At 42.5% G+C, this 12,359-nt stretch overlaps 1 protein-coding gene across 1 annotated transcript in view; it reads right to left on the reverse strand.

Annotated features, from left to right (window-relative positions):
* Window positions 1–2,937: 2,937 nt before the first annotated feature.
* Window positions 2,938–12,359, reverse strand: part of CCDC124 (coiled-coil domain containing 124) — a 49,624-nt gene continuing 40,202 nt past the window's right edge. The window contains exons 3-5 of the mRNA XM_063457323.1: window positions 12,000–12,174; window positions 11,792–11,912; window positions 2,938–3,565 (exon numbers count right to left, since the gene is read on the reverse strand). Of these exons, the coding sequence (XP_063313393.1) occupies window positions 3,364–3,565; window positions 11,792–11,912; window positions 12,000–12,174 (498 nt within the window). The 3' untranslated portion in view covers window positions 2,938–3,363. The remainder of the gene's footprint in view (window positions 3,566–11,791; window positions 11,913–11,999; window positions 12,175–12,359) is intronic.

The raw sequence follows: 12,359 nt of genomic DNA on the forward strand, positions 1-12,359 counted from the left end.
GTAAAAGTGCCGCCTGGAGCCATGGTCCCACCGGAACCAATGGACGTATTGAAATTATCAGGTCTCAAAATAGGTTTCGTCATTACCTATACCATTGAACATCAGACTGATCCCACCCCTAAGGGCAGTCCAGAACTGAAATGCCGGCAGGTTTTCTCTGCAAGAAAGATGAAGCAACCCCGGACGATCATATTCGCCTTTTTAAGGCCTTGTCAGCGAGGTGTAACCAATACCCCTTCAGGCACAGTGAGCACGGATCCATGTATGAATGACCTTTTTAATGTAAAACCAAGTTAATGCATTGCAACACAAAAATAGCCCACAAAATAGTCCTCCCTCCCCCCCCCACACACACACAGTGATCCTCCCCACACATGGTTAGCCCCCTTTGCCCAGCCACACTCAATTAACCCCTCCTGATCCTGCCACTCTTATCCCCTCCAACCATACCAAACTCACCTGCCCTCACTCTGCCACACTCACCCCCAAACCCTGTCAAACTCATCCTCTATCACGTTGCCCCCACTCACCTCCTTCAATCTGCCACTCAGCCTATTACAATAACCCCTCCAACCGTGTCACTATACTCCAAACCCTGCACTCACCCTATAATCTTGTCACACTCTGCCACACTCACCTTGTCACATTATCCCCCTTACTCAGGTCATGCTCTCCTCTAACCATGCCACATTCACCCCAACCCTGTAATACTCACTTCCAACACCATACCACAGTCACCCTTTCAAATAAATCTCCCTAATCCTGTCACACTCCTTCCTCCAACTATGGCACATTCACCCCAACCCAGTGATACTCACCTTGCCAACCATGCCACACTCACCCTGTCACATTAACCCCCCCTAATCACGTTACATGCACCTCCACTTGGCTTGTTACATTTCCTCATCCAACCATGTCACGCAAATTCCGTAGCGCTGTACAATGGCATATTCACCCTCCCTCGTTGTCTTATTCACCCCCTCACTCTGTCACCTTCATCACTCACAGTCATGAAACATAGCTTTGCCATAAACACAATGCAAAAAGACCACACGCAGCACCCCACTTCCCATAACATACCACGCCACACCACACACATACAGATTCTCACAGAAACATACATTCACACACAAGGATACTCTGTCAGACTCACACACTCAGGCACATACACAGGTAGACAATGCCAGACACACTTAAACACACACACCCAGATACAAATTGTGACTTTATGTCTCTGTGCATTAGTGTGTATGTATGCATGTGTGTATATATTATATTATATTATTGCTCGCAATGTAAAGATGGTACCACAATGCAAAGGTAGATTGGCAACACACTATATATATATATATATATATATATATATATATATATATATATATATATAAAAAAAATGAAAAAATAATATGTATATGAAATTAATATACAATACGTTGGGAAAAGTTTTTTGTTATCTATAACTATTATTTGGTAAATTATTTTTAAAAGCTTTTTTTGCTTAACTAAAATTGTATTTTTTCATTGTTTCCAATAATCCCTATACAAAACTGCCATAACTACAGAAAGAGTTTACAATACAGCGGCACAGAGAGACAACAGTACAAGCCTCTGAACAATAAATACAGAGTCTCTGCATCCAGCGCTTCAGTCCTGCCCTTCAATATATCTACTGCTCCTTATGCACACAATGCAACCCCTATTTTCTCACTTTGAGTGCTAGTGGGGGTCTCATAGTTGAGTTTCGCCTAAGGCCCCTGAGTGTCTAGAGCCACCACTGAGTATACCTACAAAATGTGGGGTTTACCAGGAAACATGCAGCTTAAAGCTTTCAAGGCTAAGGAAATATTTATACTCAAGAATATAAAAATTGTAAATATATATAGTTTATGGGTATTTGTAGCGGACTGAAGGCAATTTTAGGAATCCATTTTAAAGAAGAGCTGTCAACTTTCATAGAAATGAAAATTCCTTGTTCCTTCACTACAGTAAATGTTAATTCAACCTTTACTGGGGTGAATAATGCAGCTAAGTAAATTAACTAAATTATCTCCACCATACTGGGTACACATTTGCATCTAACAGAGAAATTCAGTAGATGAGCATGCATTCTCAAAACTTTTCTCGAGATGCGCCATGCATATCACATTGCAAACATTTATCGACTTACATACTTTGCTGGTCCTAGACCAATGAATGAGTGACAAGATTGGCATCCAGGGAAATTCGGTGCCCGACAGAGCGCAGGTCTAACGGTTTGCCCTATAACAGGGTAATTATACTGGAGAACCCCTAGCTTCAATGCTACTGTGGCGAGCTGTAGTGCTTAACATGAGTGGAGTAGCCCTTTGTAAAGATGATTAAAGGAACACTGAATATTATTTTAACAATTTAGTAGATATATCCTCATAGAAAACATGCATGTCTTTTTTCCATCCATGTTTTCAAAATCAGACGTGTAGTTTGCTGCCTTTGCAAGCCCTACTCTCATTCCCCGGCTCAGACCATCACTCAAATAATCTCTCTAGCCCTTAACACCCTCTGTTCCTGTGTGTTCAGCTCATCTTGCTGCAAATAAATAAAATGTATGCTAGTTCACCTATTGTACAGCGCTACAGAATTTGTTGCTGCTTTACAAATAACAATAATAGGCTGCTCATCGAGAAGGTTCTGAGTTGGAGCCGCGAGTGTGCACAAGCATGAGATTGCAGCTTTCCTATTCCTCTCTATAAGCTGCCATAAAGACCATTGAGAATGGGGGAAGGCCAACGAGCGCTATCCTAGACCGCCTACCATCTCTGTTAGCTTTATATAAAAATCAGCAAATGGTCACAAATATGACACACTCCAGACATAAGGCAATTCAGCAAACTGTGTTTAAAGCTGCAGTCAATCACCTCAAGCTTTTAGACAAAAACAATTAGATATCCACAACATTAATCACCGTCTTAAATTCATTACATTTATTAAACATCAGGTGCATAATTCTTAAATAATATTCTTTTGTTTGGGTGGATTGGACTCAATGATGATCCTATATATTAATATATGTTGGAGACCAGTATGGTACAAAAGGTTGAAATTTGGCCATGAACCAAATTTCTTCATAAACCAGTCTTTACTATTATCTTTTCACTTCCCCAGAAAACCTTTTGGCACACCCAGGTCACGTTCACTATAATGACAGTTCATTGTGGACTCCTACACATAGACCACTCCCTCCTAAAAATAAAAAATAACAAAAGAAATACAACCGCCCATTAACACAAATATATAGCTTGTGTTTAGCTACAATCCCATTCTTGAAGAAGCTGGGGCAGAAAATAGTTGGCATAGTTGTTCATATGTTATAAGTTACAAGGGTTGTTAGTTTGCATTGTATGTTGCATGTCGCTGATTCATTGGATTCTCGGGTGACTTCATCCATTCTTTCTTTAGGAGTTGTTTGAGCTGGGATAGGCGCATGTTTGGATTCTCCTGCTTCAGTCTGGGCAAGTTTATTTCTTCATAGGCTGTGAAGGCTGCTTTCATTCGACGCTCAGGATGACGGTCAAGGTCTTTGCCAATACTGTAGGGACAGAAGATAGGGAAGGTGCAAAGTGTGGTCAGAGGGTCATACAAATGCGCTAAAGAGAGGAAAAATTTAAGAAAATAAAAAATGGACGGTCTTTTGCTAAAACATGAGTTTGTATGCAGTGCCCAAATACAAGATTAATAAAAAATTATATATAATAAAAGGCAGCACTCCTGCCACATGAGAAAAAAAACATACCTACATTTAAAAACCTTAATAAAGTAGAGGCTAAAAAAAGCACAATGTGTGTGTTTAAATCAGTAAGTGTATTTTAAGAAAAAACGCAAATTTTATTTTTAGAAGATTAGTTCAATCATAAAACAATTGTGTGTCAAAACCATTAAAGATGCAATTGTCATTATTGCATTCAAACCACCATAACCACTAGAGATGATTTTCGTGATTATGGTGCTAAGATACTAAGGCTTGAATACCTTTGCAGCACAGATAATACAAAAATCACACTTCCACACATTAATAAACAGAAAAAGATATATGACCAGCAATAAAAGCACAATAAAGTAGTTGAGCAATACAAGTATTGTGAGCATAGATATAATCACAGAAACGCACAAAGAACTTTTACATGTTGACAGGGTATTAACGTTGCCAATGTTTGCAGGCAAATATGGAAATACAGAGGAAATTGAGAGGAGGAGTTCACACCAACTGAGAAAGTCATACTGGAGGAGTGAAATGCATTTCGAAGGACTACTACAGGCATGGAAAGCACGTTATGGAAACTTTACAGCCAATTTACTATTGATTTTTAGGCACCTAATGTTATGGAAAAAAAACATTTATTTTAGGGACAGCCTCTTGTTCATATGTTATAGTCATCTACTGGAATAGAGACACGAATGAGACATCCTGATTAGGCCATCAATACTGTTACTGTCAGAGCTGGTCATGTGAGTTGTATATTACGTAAGTACAACGTTTAGATTTAGGTCTCAAAACAAGGTTGTTATATTTTCTTCTCCTGGCTTGCCACTACAATGGATTTGAAATGTAATTGAAAGCCATACTTTAATTTGATGGTATTTGCATTTATATTAGGTAAACGTTTTAGGAATTACATCACTTTCTTATGTGTGGTCCTCTTTTTCAATGGACCAAAAGCAATTGAACAACTGGCTGAGAAGCTGTGGTCTATTCTCTTGCCATTTCATTAAAAATCATGCTGTTAAATAAATAAATATACAATTTGCAAGTACTTTGTTTCAAGTTGCTGTGAACTCTCAATATGAGGTCCAAAGAGCTACCAAAGCAAGTAATGCGGGCCATCTCTATGCTAAAAAAACAAAAAAAAACAACATAAGGAGTTGCTATATCATGGATTTTGCACATAGACCAGGTGAGCCCAGCAACACCAAAAGGTTTGGTGCACTTAATGAAAGTAAATACAGATGAAACCCACTGGTAAGCATCAAGAAAGTACAGAAAACATTACAAAAAAAGTATTTTGAGGTGATGAACCTAGATCTGCACCAGAAAGATCAGAAGAGAAGCATATGGAAAAAGGAGGGAACAGCTCATGATCTGAAGCATATTACACTGTCTGTGAAACATGGTGGAAGCAGTAGTATTGCATGGGCTTATATGTCTGTAAATAGAACTGGGTCACTAGCTTTTATAGAAGACATGACTTGACAGAAGCAGCAGAATGAATTGTTATGTGTATACGGCTATACTATCTGTTCAGATTCAGCTACACAAGGACAGTGTGCGTCACACAACAGATACACAGGGATCCTCAACTTATTGTTAAATAAACCTCTGCTTTTCAATGCAAAGAAGTGAAATATTCTTTAATAGCCAAGTTATTGTTAAATAAACCTCTGCTTTTCAATGCAAAGAAGTGAAATATTCTTTAATAGCCAAGTCCGTGCTGACCTCAACCCAACTGAACATGCCTTTCACACACTGAAGACAAAACTAAAGGCAGTAAGACCAACAAACAATGCGTGTGTGTGTATATGTCGGTTAATGTACATGTATATCTGTGTAAGTACGTATGTGGTAGTGTGTGTGCATACATCCAAGCAGTTAAACACCAGCACAACATACAAACAAACTCCTGCAATCTAACACAAATATTACACACAAACTCCAAAAAAATATACAAACACATCCCTTCACTCAAACACAAATACTTCACACAAACGTACATCCGCATTAACAAGTGAACACTACATACAAACACACCCCTGTATTAAAACAAACTATTACAAGCACCCCTTCAAACACCAACACTGTACATTACACTATAGCGCCAGTTAATGCCACAGCACTGTACCGATTTACAACCTAGAAATTTTGACTTGGGGTGCATTGAGAAAATATTGAAATATTAAGGGCACCTTGAACTTAAAAAGGTTTGTGAACCACTGGTCTAACCTGAAGTAGGAAAGGGATGTTCTACTTGTTAGTGCTCAAATGAATAAGGTGTTTCTTTGCACAGATATTATATGTTTTAAGTTACCTGTTACTGCACATTGAATAAGGACTGTGATTATTGCAGACACGAAACTCAGTGCATTTTGACTTTATAAGGCTCTGGTTAATCCATACCACAGAGAGGGCTGTGCTACTTTCTAAGGATCTTATTTGTCGTGTAAAAATTGGTTACAACTATCAAAATATATTTTATGGATATACTTGCTCATTGCCTACAATTTGGTATATTAAAGGGCCAACGCAATTAAAGTTGCTGTCCCTCTTTGTAAAACTGTGTATTTCAAAAGAAATCAGCAGTTTTATGAATGAATTAAGGAACACCCCTGACAGCCAGGGAGTATTTCTGGTTGAAATTACATGAACAATTGTTCAAGCAGAAGTACATACTTCCCTACAAGAAGCATTGTATGTAGTGATCGCTGCACCTGACTCACTTTAATTACACCTGAAACAAATTGGGCAGGAGCGCAGCAGAGACGTTCAGATGGGTAAAAAAACTAAATAATCTTTATTTTTTTGTATATTATGGCGGGGCTTGACATTTATTATACTAAAGTAGCACTCCAAACTTTAAAGGAACACTATAGTCACCTGAACAACTTTGGCTTAATTAAGCAGTTTTGGTGTATAGAACATGCCCCTGCAGCCTCACTGCTCAATCCTCTGCCATTTAGGAGTTAAATCCCTTTGTTTATGAACCCTAGTCACACCTCCCTGCATGTGACTTGCACAGCCTTCCATAAACACTTCCTGTAAAGAGAGCCCTATTTAGGCTTTCTTTATTGCAAGTGCTGTTTAATTAAGATTTTCTTATCCCCTGCTATGTTAATAGCTTGCTAGACTCTGCAAGAGCCTCCTATATGTGATGCAAGTTCAATTTAGAGATTGAGATACAATTATTTAAGGTAAATTACATTTGTTTGAAAGTGAAACCAGTTTTTTTTTCATGCAGGCTCTGTCAATCATAGCCAGGGGAGGTGTGGCTAGGGCTGCATAAACAGAAACAAAGTGATTTAACTCCTAAATGACAGTGAATTGAGCAGTGAAATTGCAAGGGAAGGATATATACACTAACACTGCTTTATTTAGCTAAAGTAATTTAGGTGACTATAGTGTTCATTTAAAGGACCACTCTAGGCACCCAGACCACTTCAGCTTAATGAAGTGGTCTGGGTGCCAGGTCCAGCTAGGGTTAACCAATTTTTTTTATAAACATAGCAGTTTCAGAGAAACTGCTATGTTTATAAATGGGTTAATCCAGCCCTCAAAGCCTCTAGTGGCTGTCTCATTGACAGCCGCTAGAGGCGCTTGCGTGATTCTCACTGTGAAAATCACAGTAAGAGCATGCAAGCGTCCAAAGAAAAGCATTGATAATGCTTTCCTATGAGACCGTCTGAATGCGCGTGTGGCGAAACTGACCTCGCCACGTGTCCTTGGAGGGGGTTGCCTTTGGACTATGGACCCGACTGTATGTGAATGTGTTAACCCAGATAGCTATGCCATGGAGCCCATTCGTGTAGTTAAAGACTTCGGCTCCATGGCAATTGAACTGTGTGAATAGGATCTGAGCGCTATTTGGTAGTTTTGTGCGCTCAGATCCCAGCCATCTGGGGATATGTGACATGTCTGTGTTTTATGTATAAAATGTGACTTTGTGTATTTTATAGTATTTTAATGCTTTGTGCTCACCATGTGCATAATGGAGTCTTGTCTCTGTCCTGGGAGATAATTGAATTACTTCTCAATTATCTCCAGGATAGAAAACTGGTCTGGGCCGGAAAGCCATGCTGGCAGGGTTTTTTAAAAGATACTTTACTAACTTTTGAACCCCTGGTCTGATTCATGCCGTTTTTAATATGTTGTTCCCCTGAATGGATTGATTGTGAATATGTAATTTTTATGTGAATGTGATGTATGTTTTTAGAGTTATGAAAGTTGGGTAAAAAGTATGTTTTAAAATGTATGTATAATTGGATTACCTCCCAGGCTAAGGGGAGGGAATCTGTGGGATGTAACTATTGTGTGATTGGTGTATTATAAATCCCTCCCTTGCATGGGAGAATCCTTTATAAGACGGTGCGTGAATAAATCTGGAGTTCCTGTTTTAACCCTCAAAGTGAAGTGTCGTCTCATTCTTGGGGGGGAATTTGACTGTATGCCGATTGCCAGGAGTGTAAGCTGTTCGTAGGGCTTTTCCTGTTTGGCTGCTTCTAGGGTTCGTGTGTTTCCTGTTCGGGAGTTGGGGGATTCGTGCAGTTTGGAGTTCGGGAGGTTGGTGATTGCAGTAGCTGCTGGTCTATCTGAAAGGGGATTATCGCCTAAACGGTTTTTATCCTCTTGTGAGCGAAACGGTCCGCAACAATTGGTGGCAGCAGTGGGATCATTCCCACAGCCCAGAAGGACAGCTACAAGACAACACCAGTGCCTGGATTACAATTGAGGGCAACGCTAGTACCCGTACAGTGACCCTATGTACAAAGGAACCAACTTCGACAGAGCATGCATGGCACCCCGCTACACGCAGGAGGCGTTTGACAAAGAGTGTGCCTCGCGGCTGGCTCTCGTTACATTTGTCCCCTCTGAGGAATTTGTGCAGTTCGTAAGGAGCCAGGTAGACGAGTACCTGCAGTTCATGGCAGATCCAGCCAAAGGTATCGGCCGCCCTATCCGGTGGCAGAGTGCATTACGGGGACTCAAAGGGGTACCCCAGGGAGCAGAAGGTGTCGTCCTTCCTCCCCAGCGGCAGAGTAAGTCCCAGGGAGCTTCCTCCCCAGCGGCAGTGTGTACCCCAGGGAGCTGAAGGTGCAGTCCTTCCTCCCCAGCGGCAGTGTGTATCCCAGGGAGCCGAAGGTGCAGTCCTTCCTCCCCAGCAGCAGTGTATATCCCAGGGAGCTGAAGGTGACGTCCTTCCTCCCCAGCGGCAGATTGTATCCCCGGGAGCCGAAGGTGCAGTCCTTCCTCCCCAGCGGCAGTGTGTATTCCAGGGAGCTGAAGGTGTCCTCCTTCCTCCCCAGCAGCAGTGTGTACCCCAGGGAGCAGAAGGTGCCGTCCTTCCTCCCCAGCGGCAGTGTGTATCCCAGGGAGCGGAAGGTGCCATCCTTCCTCCCCAGCGGCAGTGTGTACCCCAGGGAGCTGAAGGTGCCGTCCTTCCTCCCCAGCGGCAGTGTGTGTCCCAGGGAGCTGAAGGTGTCCTCCTTCCTCCCCAGCGGCAGTGTGTACCCCAGGGAGCTGAAGGTACCGTCCTTCCTCCCCAGCGGCAGTGTGTATCCCAGGGAGCTGAAGGTGCCGTCCTTCCTCCCCAGCGGCAGTGTGTGTCCCAGGGAGCTGAAGGTGCTGTCCTTCCTCCCCAGCGGCAGTGTGAGTCCCAGGGAGCTGAAGGTGTCGTCCTTCCTCCCCAGCGGCAGTGTGAGTCCCAGGGAGCTGAAGGTGCCGTCCTTCCTCCCCAGCGGCAGAGTGTCCTGCAGGGAGCAGAGACCGTCAGTCTCGCACCCCAGCAGCAGGAAAAAATAATGAAAGGGGAGACAGCTGGTCCCCCTCTCCACCAACAGAGAGAGTGTCTGGGAGAGGAGCCTGCTACCCCCACTCGCCAGCGACAGTTTACAGTTCAGAGAGAGGAGCTTGTTACACCCTCTCTCCAGCGGCAGCCTAACCCAGCAAGGGGAGATGTTACGCCCCCCAACGATGCAGATGGGACCGTAGTCTCTGCACTTGCAGCACAAGGGGTAAGGATGGTCGGTCCTGTCCCCCAGCCACAGAGCGGTGTATCCAGAGGGGAGACAGTCGGTCTCCCCTTCCAGCAACCAGGCTACTTCCGTGGTAGTGCTGGCACCAGGGCAGAGTACCGCTGGTCTCTGCCCACTCAGCAACCCACCAAGGCAGTCTACCAGCCCCCCGCACAGCCGAGGCGAGGCACCTGGACATGGACAAAGTTCTCCTCTACTCAGGTGTAGTAACCAGTTATTGTGGGTGGGCTGTACTGCTGTTTCTGTTTTGTGGGTGGGTTGCTTGACTAACCAGGGCACTGACCGGCAGGAGGTCAGATAACCCGTTAGAAAAGATGGTAAAGGGGAGAAATGTGGCGTAGCCGACCTCGCCACGTGTCCTTGGAGGGGGCTCCTTGCCCGCCTCTTGCCTTTGGGCTATGGACCAGACTGTATGTGAATGTGTTAACCCAGATAGCTATGCCATGCGATGGAGCCCATTCGTGTAGTTAAAGACTTCGGCTCCATGGCAATTGAACTGTGTGAATAGGATCTGAGCGCTATTTGGTAGTTTTGTGCGCTCAGATCCCAGCTATCTAGGGATATGTGACATGTCTGTGTTTTATGTATACAATGTGACAATGGATTGATTGTGAATATGTAATTTTTATGTGAATGTGATGTATGGTTTTAGAGTTATGAAAGTTGGGTAAAAAGTATGTTTTAAAATGTATGTATAATTGGATTACCTTCCAGGCTAAGGGGAGGGAATCTGTGGGATGTAACTATTGTGTGATTGGTGTATTGTAAATCCCTCCCTTGCATGGGAGAATCCTTTATAAGACAGTGTGTGAATAAATCTGGAGTTCCTGTTTTAACCCTCAAAATGAAGTGTCGTCTCATTCTTGGGGGGAATTTGACTGTATGCCGATTGCCAGGAGTGTAAGCTGTTCGTATTGCTTTTCCTGTTCGGCTGCTTCCAGGGTTCGTGTGTCTCTTGTTCGAGAGTTGGTGAATACGTGCAGTTTGGAGTTCGGGAGGTTGGTGATTGCAGTAGCTGCTGGTCTATCTGAAAGGGGATTATCGCCTAAACGTTTTTTATCCTCTTGTGAGCAAAACGGTCCGTTACAGCACGCGCAGCTCTTGCCGCGCGTGCGCAGTCAGCCGAATGGGAGGATCGGAGGAGGATCGGAGGAGAAGAGCTCCCCGCCAGGCGCTGGAGAAAGTTTTAACCCCTTTCCTCTCCCCAGAGCCCGGTGCCCGGGGGTCCCAGAGGGTGGGGGCACCCTCAGGGCACTATAGTGCCAGGAAAACGAGTATGTTTTCCTGGCACTATAGTGGTCCTTTAACTGAATATCGATTTTATACCTTTTTTTATTCTGCATATTTCAAAATGCTTTTAAATTTGCTTGGAATAGTCTCAATGTTCTAGTATACTGTAATACATTCTCTTTCTTCTTCTTATGATATAACCTCTATTTCTACTTGTTGGGTGGCTCGGCGTGTTTATATACATCTATATGACAATTCTTCTGAGTGTCAGTTACAAACATCAATACGCATGAGACTTACGACTTCTTTAGGTTTATTCTTACAGTAAGTGATATATAATAAAACAACAAAAGAGGTTACAGGATAATGGATGTTAAAACAGCAGATGTTTATTGCTGGACTCCTGAAGGGAGAGTCAGATTCTATATAGTTAGAGAACAGACAGACAACAAGCCTTGTGGTCCTTTGTCCACTATCTTATATAGCTATAACCATAATGACGTCAGACTTTTTAAATACAACTATGTCCATATAAGGACAAGACCCTCAATTACCACATTCCAGAGTTTTCATGGTACAGCATAGCAAAGTACCATCTGTTCTTTTTAACCCATTAGACATCCATACCAACTATTGGGTGTTTGGGGTAATAACCACTTTAAACACCTGGTATTGTGTTTATCTGTTATATATTCATACCAACTATGATTATAAATAGACACATTGAATATGTAATATTCTACATATACTTTTGGTAAATACTCAACACAGCATTACTCATTCTTACCTCAGAACTGCAATGGCATCCTCCACAGTACGTGCCTCTACCTCCCCTTCTTCCAGGACACGGCGGTTCACGTTTTCTTCAAGAGGCATTTCAATGTGAGTTTTGGGTTTTTCAACAACAGCTAGAAAAAAAACAACAAAACTTGTTTATTTGTGTTTGGTCTTTTAATCTCAGTATTACGACCGTTCAAGTATTCACAGCTACGTACTTTTACTTTCATCTTCTTTACGCAGTGTTTCCTCTATTTGTGCTCGTGTTACTTTTGAAGACTCCACTGCTTTTGCTTGGGCCTTTCCCTTCAAAGTAGCATCCTCCTCTTCTATCATGCGCTGAATTTCCTTCTTTCTTTCCAGCTGCTCCAAGCGGCGTTTCTCTTTCTCCTCCTAGCAAACATGCAAAAAACATGTAAATACTATGAAAACCACACCAAAACATACATTGTGAGAACTCCCTGAAGCGCTGCGGAATTAGTTGGTGCTATATAAATACCAATAATAATAACAACAACAACAACAACAACAAATCACTGTACAAAAAACAAAACAAACTTTCCTTTTTACGGACAATT

This window comes from Pelobates fuscus, chromosome 5 (assembly GCF_036172605.1).
Source record: "Pelobates fuscus isolate aPelFus1 chromosome 5, aPelFus1.pri, whole genome shotgun sequence".
Classification (NCBI taxonomy): Eukaryota; Metazoa; Chordata; class Amphibia; order Anura; family Pelobatidae; genus Pelobates; species Pelobates fuscus.